We start from the raw sequence: 18,960 nt of genomic DNA, 5'->3' as shown, positions 1-18,960 counted from the left end.
TATTATGGTTATAGGAAATAGGTATGCTGTAAAATTGGCACGCGACTAAGTATAAATTCCAATAAAACCTATTTTCATTAAGTTATACATAAATAACAAATTACCTATTAGGTATGACTGTGTTGGTGTATGCAGTGCGGTGATGCAGGCTACGGGGAGTATGATCAGCATCGCCACCACGCTCGGTCCTGGACTGATCCCATCAAGGTTCCCTCTGCAGCTATTCTGTCTGTCACCGTTTTATTGTCAATCCGGTGTTCAAAGATAGAAGGACGTTCAAAATCGTAAACACTGACGGTTGGACTGGTCATCCGATTTAGAGTCACTCAGAATTCTGGCAGCGTCTGATGACTTTAGAGAAGTATAGCCGGTAGAGGGTAGAGGCTTGATGAGGAAGGTTGAGTCCAGAGTGTTGTAGCGCTCCTTAGGTGAGCATAAGCTGATGATAATGATTAGCTAGCTAGATGATAGTATAGTTTAGCATACATGGTATATGGGCATTGGTATAGATATCCCCTTCAAACCCTGAAATTAGAATCGATAACAAAAGAACTAACTGAGACATCGAATAATGAAGTTATTATAACATTTTCGAAAGCCAAACCACGAGTTCAAGAAATCAATCGATTTATCCGCCGTCATTTTCGAAACGAATTCTTATATTTTTTACCGTCGTCGTTGTCCGGCCGGATTTATTTTTAAATACCGAATTTGTTCGATTCGCGAGGTGAAGTATTACCCAAACGGTTTCATGTTTGGCCCCCCTTGCCGGTGCAAGTTATAAAGGCGGGTGAAAGCCCGCAGCGCGCAGTAACGTTCGGAAACTCCGTTTTGCCGCTCATTTTGACGAATTCCCGCGTTTTTGTCTGTCAGTGTTCCCGCGCCGAGCAGCCAAGTTCAAGGAAAATATTTACAGTGCATTTTCAATATGGATCTAAGGTAAATAAAAGCTTATTTCTCGTTTGTTCTGTGGCGCTGTTCGGTTTGAATAACGGATGGTCGGTTGGTAGAGCTTTTGAACTTACCTAAGTGCATGGATGGCAATAACCTACCTACAACTTATAATATCTTCATGTTAAGTTAGGTGCATGGAAAATTTACGTACCTGACAGAGGTGCAGATTACTAAGTTACCGGTTAATGGTTTTGAACTTTTTTTTAAGTAAGTACAATTAGTACAATTTATAAAGCGACGTAGGTACTCTATCGGGCTGATGTGACCAATGATAATATATTTATTTGGAAAATTATACAAGTACTCAAGTAGTTCACGAAAATGAACTGAGTCATTCAAGACCGGTAGGAAAACCTGATCCTACATGCCATTTAATAAGGGCATGCGATGATGTAACAAGATAAGTTATGTACTTTTAATAAGGCATCAATAAGTTGCAAATTGATAGTTTTAAAAAAGCTTTGAAACAAAAAGGTAGAGGTACGTGTATAAAGTTGATGACGCAACGTGATGCTGTGGTCTAATAAGTAACTTTCTCCGTAAGGCTGCCGGTCATTAGGCACCAAGTCGGTGTAATTTCTACTGAAATCGTTCCCCAGCGGATACTAGGCACTTCAAATTACAAACTTTGAAGTTCCTGAACAGAATACTTAGTCAAAGTCTTAGTCAAAAAAAATATAGCTAAGTAATAAGGCAGCCTTTTATACCCTACCCTAAAACCCTAAAAAAATAGCCAACCCCTTTGTTAAGGTATTTTAAACCTTCTCTTCGATAAGTAGAATAACAGCTAGGGTAACGTAACGTACCTAGGGACATTTTCGACTACCCCAACTTTGAATGAAGCTATCGCAGCGTACAACTAAGATATTAATGTGAAATTTTCTTTATTCGGTAGGATATACAGGGTGTTGCAAAATTGGTATACTAAGCCGAAACCTACATGTGCAGCATGGTATATCTAAGCCCGAAACTGAAATCAGAATTTGGAAATTCGCGAAAAAAAAATCACTTTTCCATAGTAAAAAGTCACGTGACCAACAAAGTTTCTATGGAAAATGAAAAAAAAAATTCGCGAATTTTCAAATTCTGATTTCAGTTTCGGGCTTAGATATACCATGCTGCACATGTAGGTTTCGGCTTAGTATACCCTTTTTGCAACACCCTGTATAATCTATTATCTCTAGTATTTGTGCTTAAGCTTTAGTGTGGCCAGATTTTATTAAATTAAGATAAAAGTAAACATGCTTGTTTTGACCCAAGGTACGTTACACGTTTGTACCTTGGGACACTGTTTCCTATAGCTTTGTACTATGGAAAATGCAAACTTCTAAATAACGCCTTATATCTCTGTTCTTATTTATTTACTGCATCTCTATTCTGTCTAGTTTCACTCTGGCACTAATAAGAACAGAGATATAAGGCGTTATTTAGATGTTTGCATTTTTCATAGTACAAAGCCATAGGAAACAGTGTCCCAAGGTACAAATTTAATCGAGTCCCAAGGTACAAAAAAGCAATATTTAACCAAAATTTAAATATCTTTATTTTTAATTAATAGGAATCTTTCAGATAATTGCCATGTCATAAAATTAAATAACTGAAAAGTTATACGTGACATCCATGTCTTTATTTTGAGCATGCTTCCATGAGATAAAGCAACACAAAAAACTATACAAAAGCTACTTTTGACTCCAAAAAACTTCATACTGTCTTCACCACACACTAGATGCTGGTATGATCACGAGACTCACTAGTTTTGCCAAGCGAGTAAAATACTATGCCTAGGGTAGAATTTTAATGTGTTTATTTAGCCGGTTTTTAAAATACAATCAATGTCCCGAGGTACAAGCGTCCCAAGGTACGTTACGTTACCCTATATTTTCTCTAGGGACCCTTTTAATCTCTAGGAAGATTAAAATTAACTTACTAAGCTTAATTATGATCATCTTGTCTCGTGTCAACCATGAGAATGCCTCTGCATGTAGATACCTACTGAGTAACGACATACGCAACAGCGTTACATCTTATTTATAATCAAGAAAATCGTAAACTTAAACCAATTTCCCTCAAGATTTCAAATTATTATAGTCACAGAATCATTTATCTACGTAAAGTTTTAGATTAATCGGTTGATTGTCAAGATTATGAATCTATCACCATTTCACAAAGGCTCAGTCACGGAAGAAGTGGCGGAAGAAATCCCTCGAGTATCTATTCAAATTTTGGCTCATATGTTTTTTTAATTCATTACGAGTTTTATTGATTACAAGAAGAGATTAGCTCAATGTTTACATAGTACTACTCTCATGTCTCATAGTAACTATTTAGTAATATGCGGTACTGTGAAAGACAACCTTGAACATAATCTGCAGACAAATTTCGCTCCTATGGCACACGAAAGAAAGTTTATGCCATGATAACTTAGCGATACTCCATTATACACTACACAGAGACGAGACAAAGCAATGTTTTCCCACGTGCACTCAACTACCGGTATATTTACCCAAGATCTCGAGACAGACGGCTCTCTTTATGTATGTGTTTGCACCTTTTCTACATTCTCCACTTTTCTAGATCAGGTACACTATGACTTGAATTCTCGGTGTTGTATCATGCATCACAGCTACACGCACGAGCAATGAAAAAGTTCCAGTGATAATAGCACCTAATTACTCTGCTAAACGGAAAAGGCTAGAATAATAACGCCGCGCCGCCGTCTGCAATATTGAAGTACATTTAATAGCTCACCAGAATATTAACAATTAAAAACGTGAAATATTGAGTTGATTTTTTTTATTTGGGACATATTTCATGTCAGTATGAATGGAAAGTCATTGTTCGTGAGTGTATTTTGTGGCCACAACAGAAGGATAACTAGAAGAAGGTACTTACTCAGTTACAATTTCACGTGCTGCTCTTCAATTGGGTTTAGCTCAAAGAAAGGTCAGTGTTCGTACAGGAATGATGAACTTCACCGAACTTACGGTGCTTTCGATGATTAATTTGACATCATTAAATTTTGGGTTTCTTAGTCAGTACTGTATGTAAGTGCATTTATATTTATTACTGCCGATAACTGCGAAAAGTAATAAGTATCACATAAATTATACTTACTTACATTTTATTTCTGTACATACGATAGTTCGGTGTTGTTTATTTCATGTTACACGTATATTACAGTATTAAAATCGATTCACCAATTAATGAAGCTCTTTTTTCATCCTTATACCTAAAGTGATAGATAAATAACAGCGCAGCTGCACTGACACGTAGGTACCGTTATTACATAAGTACGAACTTGCCGCTATCTGGAGCATTCTCATTCACAAGATACATAATACATGTATCATTTAATTTACTAACATCTGCGCTAAAGAAAGTGTACGTAAGTACTTTTAAATTGTGCAATCTTTAAGTTTACTGTTTGTTTATTGATGTTGGACTGGTACTGCAGGCTGTAGGCGGAGCTATAATAATAATGTATTGTTTACTAAGCACATAGATGCTTTTATAACCTGACTTTACCTCAGAACGTATCAAAGGACTCATAAAAGTCATAACACCTCTAGTGTGTCAGCTAGCCTAGCCTTCGTTTTGCAATACATTGGTGTTTTCGCACAGACAGCCGGTTACATAACCCCCAGATCTGCAGCAACAGTCGGATAAACGATCCGTAAGCATATGCACATAATCTGAGTCTCAGGATAATACCTACCTAGTAATCTAATTTGAATACGCCCTTTCATTTTACATACAATTACAGGCGTCAGATGACTTGCAAATGCGTCATCATCATAATGCCCATAATAAATGCTCACTTTGAAGACTGAATATGTATGTGAAAGTGAGAAATATTCATAAAGGTGCAACAATCATTGATACATATGTATCGTAATGTGTGCTCTATAAGTCTACATACTCAAATTTACATTAGTAAAAATGGCAAAATGAAATTTTTGCTCTGCTACTTCTGAAATTTTAATATAGTTTCCGAGCACATATCTATTCAAAACACTTTTTCTTACGGAAGGAAGAGCACAGCTCAATGACAGGCATAAGTAATATTCGTATCATTAGTTTTCTAGCTAATAAAAAACGTAGGTATTAAATGGCGTATTACACGCGATGATTCAATATTGTGCCGGTTTGTGTAATGGCGTGTAATTGGCCGGTACCAACGCCGCCACTCGTGTCGTTTCCTTGCATGCCACTGTACGCCGTCTCCGCCACTTGGTGGTGTCGTTCCGTTGCACGCCACTGTGCCCGCCGGCTCGCAGTCTCGGCACGTGTCACCCGTGATTTTAGTTACGTATTTTATTTATTCATGATGTATTGATTGCAAACATCAACACAATATCCTCCATAACTATTTAAAACCAATACAACTGAAGGGTTATAACGAATCCATTATAAGTTGAGAATAGTTGGGTTATGGTTCTGGGTTTAGCTTTATAAGCAGAGCTAAGTAGCTTTTCCAAAAAATAACATTGAACTATTATAAAATTTAGGTTGCATTACATAATTTAACAAGTTTTCCTTAATTTCTGTTTCCGGTCAATCAATACAAATTAATGGTGGAAATTCAGATCAAGGCCATCTTAAAGTCATCAAACACTTAATTGACCATGTATGGTGACACTGACACCATTGAGATCCAGTTCAGCCTGTTTACCATAGACTACAGAATGGTAGAGATAAATAGCATCGCATTGTAGTCTATGGCTATAATAGATCCATTAGTGGGATGCGCAGGAGTTGCCTAACGAATCGATCGGCTCTGCGAATGGTTTAGTGCACGTTTAGTGTTGTTGTACTTTATGTATCCTTTATCCGTCGTTTGGCATACTTGTGTTATGTAACTGTGCTTATTATCTGACAACGTGATGATAAATATGCAATAAACTTCTAATAAGTATAAAATATAAAATCATGAAAAATTTGAACCTATGTTGAAGTGGAATGTTAATTTACAACGGCCAAATCCGCTTAGGTATTTAGTATATACACTTATAAGCGTAGAGCTTTATCTCATTCTATCAGATAAAGTGCGATATGAATAAACAACTATTTCATCGTCTCAATTCAATGAAGAGTCTTGAACTATATTTGAGCACAACGAAGGCCCTATCCTTTGTCACCTTTATTAACATGTTCCAGCGAATGGGCCATTTGTGGGTCAGATTGAGCAAGGGTTAATTCAGTTAATTTCGATATTTTGCGAGTTAACATTTATATGACATTTTAAACATGTGGAATTTATCATAAATCTTGCAATATATGAACGTGTGCTGAATGTGTTTTGATTAGCAAACACTTGTAACTAAACATCAAAAACATATTAGGTGTTACATTATTATCATAAGTTTATCAATTTACTTATATTATGTAATATCCCTAGTTACTTACTATGATAGACAGTATAGGTAAGTATGTTATAATAACTAAGTACAACTTAATTATCTGAATGAATAAAAAAATGTGGTTGAAAACTATTAAAAAACAAAATCAAATGGAAAAGTTTATTTCCAATGAAGTTATGCCCCCGTCCTACGCAAGCCGAGCCAACACTCTACACCGCATGATATAACATGTAATAATAGCTCATGTCACAATGTAACAAGAGTGACATAATTACGACAAGATCTAGGGCCGGGCCCTGGAGGGCCAATTTAGCTTACGAAAAATATTATAAGTTTCGGAGCGCTTTCACTCTTACCACACATCTGGTAGCTAAACCTGGTTGAATTACCTTACCAATGGACAACATTTCATTTTCTTTACCCTATATTTTTATTAGCTATTCGGAAAATTTATAGAAAATTAGAGGACCTGTATTTTTTTATTTTGTATATACATTAATTTTTGCATGTTATTTTTAACTTTAAAGTTAATTATTTTAAAACCGGAAGTATCGTCACATATTAGGTTCAATTTTTAATTTTGTCTATTGCCTTAGTCTCGAAAAAAAACATAAATGACACTGACAAGTGACATTTAAACTTTGTTTACATGCCAACCAATAAATGGGTCATTTTCAAATGACATTGATGATACAAAGTACTTATCATGTTAAAAAATTACCAGAAGCATTTTTCAGAAGCATTTTTTCAGCTGTGTAGGCGGTGGCATGCTCTGGGACATATTATATAGAGGTCATCTCTTAATACGTACTAACCATTATATATAATAAATAAACAAATAGTCAGAAAGTGTCAGAACAGAATTTATGAAAATGACCCAAATAAACAAAAACTTCACGATAAAACGTCATCGTCAATCAAAAATGAAAGTGACAGTTACTTTGTTTTTAAATCTATAGGCTTTGATCATCAAAATGCATCGCACCTGATGCATGACGTCATCAGCACTTTTTTACTATTTCATGATTTTCTCGAAAATGCTACATCCAAAAAATCCAAAATATTTTTTTTGTGGCCTTTAGAGCTAAATCTCGAAATGGTTTTCGATTTATAGCAGCTTTAGTTTTTTGAAATGTTGTCCATTGCATGACAGCTCCTGTTTCGGCTTCATTCGTTTTTTGTCATGATAGAGTGACCCTCAAGCCCTGCGCGCGCGCATGTGAGATCAGCTCACGCGCCGATTGATCGGACCTACTTAAACTTAGCTTAAGATAAGTCGGGTCGTGTGTCGTGTACAGATTGATTGAAAGTGTCGTAACAGTTATTAGGGTCACACGCTGCGACCATGACTGAGGGAGGGACTGAGGACTGACACTCCTTCGAGAGTTTAAAATATATTGCTGATGAAACTTAAAGTAAGAATTCTTTTTAATGATCAAAGGACGAGCATTTGAGAGTATTGAGTTGTAGTTTGGGATCCAGCTAATTTATGTAGCAGTTTTTCGGAAATGTAAGATGGTTTACTTAAAAGATCTTAAATACATAAGAGATTACGTATATAATAGGACAAGTTTGTGAATACTAATGACAGAGCAAGATCCTAATCAAAATACATTATTACGCAAATTTCATCTTAATATGGCAAATTCGTTAATTAATCCACTTTTACTTTTTACAATATCGCACCCTACATTACGTGGCTTGATCACACACATCAGCATACAGGGCTGGGCGTAAATCATTACATACACGTGCAACATTCTCTTTTATAGACCAAGTAGGTTGCACCGGATCACTGGCATGCATCACGCTGGACAGATATGGATCACACGAGTAACGTAGAGAAGGGGTCATGCTTAGTGTGACATATTCTCTTGCGTTCTTAATTCGTGCACGGGTTATATTTAGGGCGAGGTCCACTGTATCTGCATATCGTGGACACAGTCATGTGGACTGTAGAGACATGTGGGGGCGATTTTAATCACCGTGACATGTATAAGCTGAGTTACAACATGATTATCGGTAAGGTTTGGTCGTATAAATAGCAATTGAATTTATATCCTTTACTTAGTATTCAATTAGTAACTAACTAGGTGTTTATTTAGTTAAGATTATCCATTGAGATGTTAGGAGTTTATTTATGTAGTTCTTGAGCGCTGATTACATTTGTCACGATGATGTGTATCTTACATGGTCAAAATGTATTCTACCCAAACTTAGAAATAGATTGCAAAAATATACCTTAAAACATGCTATAAAATCGTACATTGCTAAAGATAGGTACCATTTTAAAATAAATCCAATATTTTATGTCCTCACTGATTTAGTTAATTTCGTAAAAGTAATCCGTCGAATATGAACTCTTGCGCATGGTTTAGATGGAAATTGCGATACAAGTGACAATGAGAGTATTGTCCACGCGCCGCCGTCACGCCGATAGATTTACAATAAAAACTTATTATCGTGGGCCGAGATTAGCCCAGTGACCTTCATGTTTCATTATATCATAAGAAAAAACTATGTTTCTTAAATACTTAGAACGTCGGAACGTTGTCTGTAAAGGTACAAGGCAACCTGCTATGTTGTTTTTGCCATTAACAAATTTAATTTCCCATTTCTAACATTTTGTAACATTTCGCTTGCAATAATTTGCGCCGACGCAAGTTTCCATTTCACGATTGGACGACGACGGAGAAAGCTAATAGGTACATTTAACGAAATTACAGAACCCGAGGGTCTTATTATAACGACAGTAAGCTTCATAATGCACATTTTTTTACTGATTTTCTTGTCATGTACCTACTGCCTACTGTTGCTGTAAAGCTATCATTTGAGTTGGCCATTGTTGAGTGTCGCAAGTGATGGTGCACTGTTTTTTTGTGCACATTTTCTAAATTAGTGAAATTTTATTTTATGCTCGAGCGCGTTCTTTTTGAAACAGTTTTCTCGACGAGAATTTTTCCAAATCGTGATGTACTTACAGATAATTTTCTACCCTTTATATGATAGGGGTTATAAGTTATAAGAGCTTTTTTCCCTTATTCTCATCTTAGCATATTGATGATGAACAAAAATAATTTAAATACTGTTAGAAGAACTTAGTAAATATTTTGATATCATTGTTGAATTTGCGGTAAGTTTGGCCGCACGGTGTCATATGACATCGGGGTGAGCGGTGGTTAGTTTGACGGATGTTTCCGCAGCCTGCTCGGCGCTTGCGCAGGCTCCACCGCACAATGCTCGCGGTCAATGACCCGCACCGCACGCTTAACCGCAGTGATCTAAAAGTCTAGATTACTAACTGAAATAGTTTGTCGCAAAAAAAATACACCTTGCATTCTTATTGTCATTCTTGTACAGTGGATTTTATTTACTACCTACCAAAAATACCTAATAGTAGTATATTTTTATACTGCGAAGCCATGGAATATACATTAAATATGTATTATCTATACCACGGTCAAATAATAAATTACTTACGTGTATAAATATTAAAATATTTGGCTCTACAAATAAACTTCTCTGCGCGTTGAATTCTTTTGTATGAAGCAGTTGCCGCTACGACGCGACGCTTTCGTAGCCGGTTATGTAGCCACATATTTTTTTCTGTTTAATTTTTAAATTTACAATAAGGCCCGATTATTTAATACCTTATTGCTTGGATGTTATACTTATACAGCGCAATAGATATGTACGTTATTTATGCCACTTTTAATTTTTTGTACGTATACCAAATTAATTTTTTTCAGAATAAATGCACAGTTAATTTTAGAATATGCTAGGTATATATATGTGGATCAATGAAAGTTTATCATTTACTTAACGCATACAGTTTTTACTATTTTTAATCAATTGATTGTTTTTTTCACTGATATCAGCAAACAGAAAAAAATACCAACCGTTTACGATAGAAGAGGATAATGTAGAGAAATGTACAAGTACATTATGCATTACGCATACCTATGTGTATGTAAATAGCCGGACCGCGCCCTAACCGGCGCCGCAAGATATGGCTACTGTTACAAATACGTAATGTATGTGAGTATGTCTGTATGTCTCCCCATACAGGTTTCTTGACCCACATCTGGTCGCGTTTTTGTGATGAATTCGTCTGAATGTGACGAAATGTAATAATTATTGCGTTTAAAAATGTAGTGGTGATGATTGGTGTAATAACATCGTTCACAAAATTAATTTAATATGTTGCACACTGGTACGATACCTTTTATAGCCTTATGATACCTTTTACATCAAGTTTAAATCTTATCGGACTGTATATTTTGTATGTAGGACTGTAGGTATTACGTATTAAGTATAAATACAGCAAGCACCTTCCAACATGCGTAGTCACTTATAATATGCTAGTTCTATATGGAGATCGTTATACTGAAATCATTCTTATCTTTCTTTGTCCAGTGCAGTTTTTGTAAGATCTACTACATACTTCGGTAGATAAATACAAAATTTATTATGCGTTATCTCTTCAAGTTATACCTAATGTACGTAAGATAATAAATAGCAAAATTTACTAAGCATGATGAGCAAAATACACCTACATGGGTGAGGTTAAACGAGAAATTTAATGTTTTCTTATAATGAGTTGACATTTAAAGAGGTTGCTCAACAGTGACCCTCGCTTCACATGACCTCTTGGGGTACATCAGTCAGTACTTACACCATGGACTGCTTTCTCAAGAAAAATATCATCTTATTATTCTTATTAACTAGTGTGATGCAAACCAACCTTTACCAAAATGATAAGTCCTTTTTGTAAAAGTTATACTTTGATGGCTTATTATTAAGGTTTATTGATAATATCAGGCGTTGTAAGCTCTCAGTTGTACAATGCCTAGGACTTGCCTGAGTACATGAATTATGATTAATTAAATCATCATCATCATCAAGCAAGCTTGCCATATACAAACTTGTGAGTGCACTCCTACCATCCCTTTATCCAACTTCCTAATCATGATTGCAAACTTGTCTTCGATCAGAAGCTCTGGCTGTGGTCTGTTCTATAGCGGCTGTCCAGCTCTCGTTATGTAAGGGCCTGCAGTCGGTGGAGGCTGTGGATTGTTGAAATGCTGCGTCGTTGTTTATAGTCCGGCCTCTAGACGAGCTGCGTGCGTTGGAATTAAATCTGCTTCGTGAATTATAGCCTCTTGTATATCCTCAGTATTGTGTACAAACCTATAAAAAATTTTTTTTGGAATTTATTATGTCTTATTGCCATGTAGAATTTAACAAATATAAAGGTGCATGTATAAAGTTGGTTGTATGGAAACCATTAGAACTTAAAAAAACAGTGGCTTCTTCTTCTTTCGTGTCAGTGAACATACGAATTTTCAAATTTGTCCAGACCAAAAAGAAGCAACTTGTGGCTTCAATATTAGTTTATCAAATAAATCTTAGACTAATTCATTTCTGAACAACTCGTATATCTGTTACGTAATAGCAGTAGCTCTGGTCATACTGGAGCGGAAAGATGTTTTATCTAAGATCGTTTCTAAAGTAAGTACCAATAGAACAGAAACAAGCACACTTAAACGAATAGGAAGCGAGTATGTCCGTAAATACTTTCTCGAAGTAAATGTTTGGTATAATAAATCCTCGGTATGGGTTACTTCAATATTAAGCACCTTTATACGAGTACTCGTATTTACTATAATTTGTGATTCATTTCTATACATCTAATACAGCGTGTGCTTTCGGGTCGATAGTGAATATAATTCCATCTAGACTAGTTGTTTCTAATTTCCTGCCATCACTGACTCGGCGAGTCACTAGGAAGTTGTTACGAAAATTATATCAATTTTATCGTTTTAATCTTAAACAGCTATTAATTTTGATTGATTGCATTTCCTACGTTCTTAGCTATATTCATAATTCATTATCTACTAGAGATAATACGTTCCATAAAATCTCTAAACTCACATAAAGTTATGTCGTGAATAAATTAGTGTTGCCACGAGTGATTTGGCCGAATACCGAATACCGAATATTCGGCCTGCGCTCTCAGCCGAATACCGAATATTCGGCCACCGAATATTCGGCAGGTGAGCCAGTATAATTCAATAAGTTAAAGTTTTATTTAAAAAGTGTTCTTCTTAATCTTACGGCAGATCCGTATAACCTGTTGACCACCAGTTGTACCAACTCGAATCAGTAGCCAAACCTTATATATTTTGTTAAAAAATACCTGTATCTCAGTAGCAGGTATTGTATATTTTATGAAGAAAAGCGCAACTGACGTAAGCGAGATGTTGTATTCAGGTTTTCGCAATTAATTAATTGTTTAATAGTTTAATATTTCGATTAAATTGAATTTTTTATTCCTTTTTGTAAGATATTTGCTACTTTTTTAAGTATTCGGTATTCGGCCGAATACTACTTACTATTCGGCCGAATACCGAATACTGAAAAAACTGGCCGAATAGGCCGAATACCGAATAGTTGCCGAATATTCGTGGCATCTCTAGAATAAATCCTAACTTTTTGCATCGATCTAATCTAAAGGTCACTTCTATTTGATGTATCTACAAGAGATTTCACACAGAATGCGTAATTTTCACTCGCTACTGTGAACTTTCGAATAATTACATGGCAATTCTACACCGACACCGAGATACTGATCTGATCAGCCTTATTAGCTAAACCATAGCGTCGTTTGTCGCTAAACCAACAAGTTTTTCTAGGTGAGTAGACAAGTAGGGATCTAGTGACACTATCAATATGTACTCTGGTGAATTATGCAGTATTCTGGTTGTGTGTTATGCAGTTGCGTAACCGAGGGACGTTATGAGCCACTGACTCATCGTATCGAGTCCGCTTTAATTGGTTCTGCTGCATTAACTTGTGCATGCGAGTCTGAAATTAGTGAATACTTAACTAGTGTCAGTTACTTTATACGTAATGTAGAGTTGGACCATAATTAGTAAAGAAAGTTTATGAAATTGAGTGACTTTTAAAATCTTATCGAAAGTAAAAGCTTTGTACTTAGACAAAATTATTATCCAAGTTTTATAACGAATTGTTTTCCTATTGCGTGGGTGGATATTCGGTAGCCTTACATCCTGATTGGCTACTACTATCTACACAATTATGACAAGCAAACCCTGCGACCCTGGACTAGGCCTAAACCCTTCCTGCATTACAAGGAGACCCGTGCCCCAGCAGTGGGGACGTGATGGGTCGTGATGATAATGATGAACCCTACTGTCTCCACACCACTGCCTGACCCTACAGCCCCCTCATCACTGACCCCACCTGTCTCTTGATCTCCAGATGGCGCGTGCTGCTGGCGTGCCTGGTGCTGGCGACGGCGCTGGCGTCGGAGGAGGAGGACCGGGACGTGCCCGAGCTCGACGATGAAGACGACAGCGCCGTGTCGCTTGAAGAGGAGGTTTGTGAATACATTATGCAGTTTGATTATTCATGCATTTTTTTTGAGGCAATGTTGCAGGAACAGAGTTTAAAGTAGTTCAGTTGTAGTAAATGTTTCGGGTAACGTTTTGATTTCGTTATTACATACCTTATTACCTACTGAGCTATGGAAAGTTATAAAATGGTGCAAGTACTTACTAAATAAAAATCTAAATATCATCGGAGATAAGTACGGTCTGATTAGATTAACTCGTAATGCGATTCCAAAACTGTAAAACGATTATTTCCGTGAAGAAGCTTATGAAAGATGATACTTAGTCTCTAAAATACCTGAAAGTATTGCTTAGTACCTACCTACATAAATACATAAGTGAGATTGTTTTCGAGTGTCCGAGCGATTTGGAAGCGATTTGCGGCGAGTCAACGTCCTCCGCGCAAGGCCGCCGCCGCCGCCGGCGAGAGAGAAAGTTGAAAGTGGTCATTATCAAGTGATTCCACTAAATGTAGACTATATTATGGGTTTACTTGCACTTTTATTATCTCCATGGCTTTTAGATAAGAAATGTATGAGGAATGAGGACTGCTCAGTAGTAAGTGGATATGCCATATAAGTGTAAATAAACAATATAAGTACACAGCGGTTTTACGACTTGTTACACATTTTAAAAGTAATATTCATTGTTTTTTAACACTTATTTCAAGAGCTGGTTTAGGCCAGATGCCCCATTTACTAACAAGTACAAACCGTAAGTTACTTATGCAGCAATATGTAACAGTTACATTGACAATGGGCCGTGTGTAACTTGTCCAAATTTTCTTTTCAATTTTAATTACAACCGTAGCATAGCAAATCGTTTTGTGTTGAGATATTTTGGTTGTTGACATACAGATTGCAAGAGTCATTGCAGGTCTTTGTTCAATGTGCATCGAAGGTTCTTTGCTCTAATCCTAAATAAGAGATAGGTGTGAGTTGTGTACATAATTCAATTATGGAGATATATATCAACGTTTATTTAAAAATCAAACACGGCTATATGGCTCGCCCGACCCGCAAAAATATGCGTGTAAGTACGTTTTTTAAAGTTTAAATAAAGTTTGTTCTATTTAAATGACTTATTAAGTATGTATTTCTAAAGTACCTCCTAAGTACCAGTTACATAACTAACACTTTTTTCAAAATGATAACCTCTAATTATTTATCATTCTTATCTGCCGCACAAACTTACTGTGAGAACTTTTGTTTCAACACGTGGTAAGACTTGTAAGTATTGTCTAATGTTCATTTGTTTGTTTTATTGCAATAAAGCTAATTGCGAGCTATTGTTTAGGCTGCATCGGAATGTGCACACTGTTGGGCCGCTATGAATCATTCGAACAGATTCTTAGCCAAAACTACTTATACAATATGGAATGTAATCAGTGGTTGAATCGTAGACAAACCAATACTGGTAGACCGAGTCTAGGAATCTAGCTTAAGCGGTGTTTACATGATAGGATTATGCTGGGTTCTAGTCCGCATGAAAATAGAGTATGATCGAGCTAATCAGCGGAATCCAATCTGCTGTTGTTTTCCGAGAGCGCTCGGGTCACGCGTATAAAATTTTGGAATAGCCACGCGGTCCGTGCGTTATGTTAATGTGTAAACCCCGCTTTATATTTAGTTACTGGCGTTATTGGCTGCATGGTAGAAAGTAACAATATTGAATGAAATGCATTATTATTACAAAACCTAGCTCCACACCCGGATCTGCCAGTCACAATGTGGATAGACTCATTTAACAATTACTAGTAAATCGACCACGCACGTGTTACGCACGAACGAACAGTGAAATACTTATAATCAATTGTTTTTTCAGCACTACTGGTCTTTAGTCACAAAACAAATAGGCGATATGTCTATAAATTGAACATTATGTAATAAATACATGCATTTCCTTTTCAGGCCGATATAGGTATTAAAAAATTACCTAAGTAATTAAGGCTATTATATACGGGATTACTTCTACGGGATAGCTTTCAAAATGATTGCAAAGTACGCGAAAAAGTCTAGCTACTTATTTAAAAAAAGCTTTGCATTATGTAAGAATTAATAATGAAATAGAAAGTGCCGAATGCGAATAGTGCACTTGATCTTTGCTATCTCACGTGCCCAGTGTGCCCACTGGTGCCGGCGTAATGTAAATTTAGTTCCTTCTGTTCGGGATCTTGTTCATGATTACTAGTTGTGTAATATTAAATGAGTTAGTTTTGTAGATCTATTCTAATAATGCAATTTTAATTATTCGTTCAGAATGAATAAGTTGATTTCATTACCTACCTAAAGAGTTGTAGACCCGCGAGTAGTTCGATTAGATAACATAACTGAACTTTTCTAAGGTCTTATTTAGTTTGCTCGAGGACATAACTACGTTACTCGACGCCGTACCTGTACCGACTAGACTTTGATATGCATTAGATAAAAGATAAACATATTTACTAGGTATATCCAGAACCACACACCAAAGCAATAGGAATGTCTTCTCTCGCTCTAACCCACCAAATCTCCCTTCCAGGAGAGTCGCAACCTCCGCCCGCGCGCCTACACTCCCAGCGCGTACTCCAACACGGTCGCCGGCGCCTACAACTCGCCCAGCGGCTTCCGCCCCACGGCGTCGCTGGCCGAGCTGGCGGGCTACCAGCAGCCGGAGGAGCCGCGGCCCACGCAGCAGCAGCTGTACGTGGAGCAGCAGCAGCAGTACCAGCAGCAGCCGCGCCAGCCGCCGCGCGCGCCGCATCGGAAGGTGAGCGACTAAGTGATCTATAGATTTGTAGGTAAAGGATAGGGTGCACGAAAGAATAAAAGTTGTTCTGGATGTCAAGAGGCCATTTACCCCATTTCGGCTGACTATACCAATAACCTGCAATACAATTCTGTCCTGTGCATCCTCGGTAGTCAGACTGGCCAACCCTTTGACCCAGATCACATATGCGCACTGAAGAAAAGCTACACACAATAAAATACAGACTTTCTGTATTCAATCCAAGGCACTATAAAACTCCTACTGTTACCCATCAATTTCGGACTGGTACGATTTAGAATCAGTGCTTATCCAAACTATCGACTAACCATGACCACTCCCCCAACAGCAGCAAGAGCAGCGCCCATCCAAGCTCCAACAACTGCAGCAAGAAGTAGAAGACGAGCTGGAAGAAGAAAAGGAGGAGCCCGACCGCCTGGCGACACTGCTGCAGCAGAGCAAGTTCGACTGTGTCAGCAAGAACAGCGGGTATTATGCTGATGAGGAGCTCAACTGCGAGGTCTTCCACTACTGCCAGGATAATGTCAAGCACTCCTGGATCTGTCCTGAAGGATTCACGTTCCATCAGGTAAGGGTCTGAGGTATTATGATTTGTTTGATGTGATTTGAGTGAGTAAGTGAGATTGCCCATGGAAGTATGTAGAAGTTATAACAAGAGGTGGTGTAATAGCTATATTGCACGCGGAACTGTCAATGTCAGTAACAACTAAGTCCAAGCGCCCCCGCCTCCCCGTCCCACCGCTCACATACCTAAGGCGCGGCCAGCTAGTTCCGCGTGCACTATAGTAGTCCTTTCAATTGCAAGATCCAGAACTCCAGAGGTTAGGGCGCCTTCAAATTAGTCGCTAAGTGTCGCGCGGCTGCAGCGCTGCTGCAGCGCTGCAGCCGCGCTGCTGTCAAAATCCATATAAATTTTGTAATTTAAAAGATGCGCGGATTTTGTAATTTAAAAGAATTTAGACAGCAGCGCCACTTAGCGCGACACTTAGCGACTAATTTGAAGGCGTCCTTATACTCGGAAGTTTCGAAAGCTTTACGTCACAAACCTAGCATGTCAAGCATGTGCAATGGATCCTAAACTAAACGTATTTTAAGGTGGTCTACCGATTAGGCCTTCCAATCCCATCCACAATCTAACCTTCCTCCCACCCGCAGGTGCACCTGATCTGCATGCCGCCGAACCACGACAACATCTGCCAGAAGTCGTCCAAGTACCACTTCGTGAACGAGTACCTGTACCGGCCCATCAACGAGGAGGAGGTTCAGAGGAAGCCCAACGTGTCCCTGCGCTACTCCGACCGGTATTACCCGGCCGAAGTGTACAATGACGACCGCTATGACCAGGATGAGGTGAGGGTGGGATATTTTATTTGGCTGTGTTTTCTGTGTGTGACTTGAGGTTTAAGATAAACTTAATGATATCGTGATTTGCCATAAATAGGGCGCTATCATTGGTGGAACGCCAACAAGTTTATCGACGTCTATAACGAGCCAGTGTACGCTCCGTTACCCCTGGTACCCTGCCCTACCTGGCTTTACTATTATTGGTTACTTTACCATTATTGGTTACTTTACCATAACTACCTTTACAATCTGAACCAACGAGAAGCAAAGCAAAGCAGCACTAGATATTTTCGTATTCGCAAATCTGGAGTGCAAAGCCCCTTTAAGGGATGCTAAGAGGTGACCAGGACCACTTTTCCTCTAACGATCGATCTCAAGGATAACACTAACAACCGGTATCTGTATTCTAGGAGGAGCCCCCCCGGCGGCAGTACGCGGCCCCCTCCCCCTCCCCCTCCCCGCGCCCGCAGTCAGCCCCGCAGGTGTTCCGCTCGGCCGAGGAGGTCAACATCCCGCTGACGCAGCGTCGCCCGCAGCGCCCCTACGACTTCGACTTCTAAACCAACGCACCACAGTCCACTTCCCTTGGCGTTGGCGCACTTCCACCAGTGTATATAATCCGTGCCTATTGTAGTTCCAGGATTGCTCTAGCTTGACAAAAACGTAGAGCAGAGCAGAAGTAGAGCATTAACGCTCCGTTGCGTAATTTGACCGTTTTTCGTAACCTAGAGTGACCCCGCAGAGCTAAATATAGCTACGCGCATTGGTTCTTTGGGTAAAACTGTATAACTCTACAACATCGAGTTCAGGATTTTCCCGACTGTCGATAGGTATCTTAAATTAAATACTCTATTTATAATTTTGTACAATAAATTACTACTTTTAAGTTTTAATTGCTCATAAGTAATTTACAAATTAGGTTGTAAGCTAGTCTTCGGTGTAAAATGAATAAAATGTTTTTAAAAGTTATTTGTTTATTTTATTTTTCGTTTAACAGGTTTGTAGGTTTAACAGGACGGGTGTAGCAAATGGAATTGAGCAAGAGCAAGAGCGTACGTTGTATTGTAAGGGTTTCACGGGTCACTTAGTCCAGCATCAACTGATGGCACTACGAAAGAACT

The 18,960-nt window shown here is 38.1% G+C and overlaps 1 protein-coding gene across 2 annotated transcripts; it reads left to right on the top strand.

Moving 5' to 3' along the window:
• The first annotated feature begins 785 nt into the window (after positions 1 to 785).
• LOC105386640 (pheromone receptor transcription factor) lies at positions 786 to 18,808 on the top strand. Of its 2 annotated transcripts, none has more exons than XM_048632059.1 (6): positions 786 to 939; positions 13,599 to 13,716; positions 16,250 to 16,477; positions 16,827 to 17,063; positions 17,651 to 17,845; positions 18,250 to 18,808. In XM_048632059.1, exons 1-6 carry the CDS (start codon positions 929 to 931, stop codon positions 18,397 to 18,399), a joined length of 939 nt encoding a protein of 312 aa, XP_048488016.1. In that variant the 5' UTR covers positions 786 to 928; the 3' UTR covers positions 18,400 to 18,808. The 2 variants fall into 2 exon arrangements, with proteins under 2 accessions (XP_048488016.1, XP_011555554.3); XM_011557252.3 differs by having other exon boundaries at positions 16,824 to 17,063.
• The last annotated feature ends 152 nt before the right edge of the window (positions 18,809 to 18,960 follow it).

Source organism: Plutella xylostella, chromosome 4, assembly GCF_932276165.1.
Source record: "Plutella xylostella chromosome 4, ilPluXylo3.1, whole genome shotgun sequence".
NCBI classification, from domain to species: Eukaryota; Metazoa; Arthropoda; class Insecta; order Lepidoptera; family Plutellidae; genus Plutella; species Plutella xylostella.
This window is presented reverse-complemented; position numbering and strand designations above follow the sequence as displayed.

Bases quoted from the DNA above. Each gene is read 5' to 3' on its own strand.
- LOC105386640 (XM_011557252.3), top strand. The intron at 17,064-17,650 runs GTAAGGGTCTGA...TCCCACCCGCAG, and splicing joins AAGGATTCACGTTCCATCAG to GTGCACCTGATCTGCATGCC. The intron at 17,846-18,249 runs GTGAGGGTGGGA...TCTGTATTCTAG, and splicing joins ACCGCTATGACCAGGATGAG to GAGGAGCCCCCCCGGCGGCA.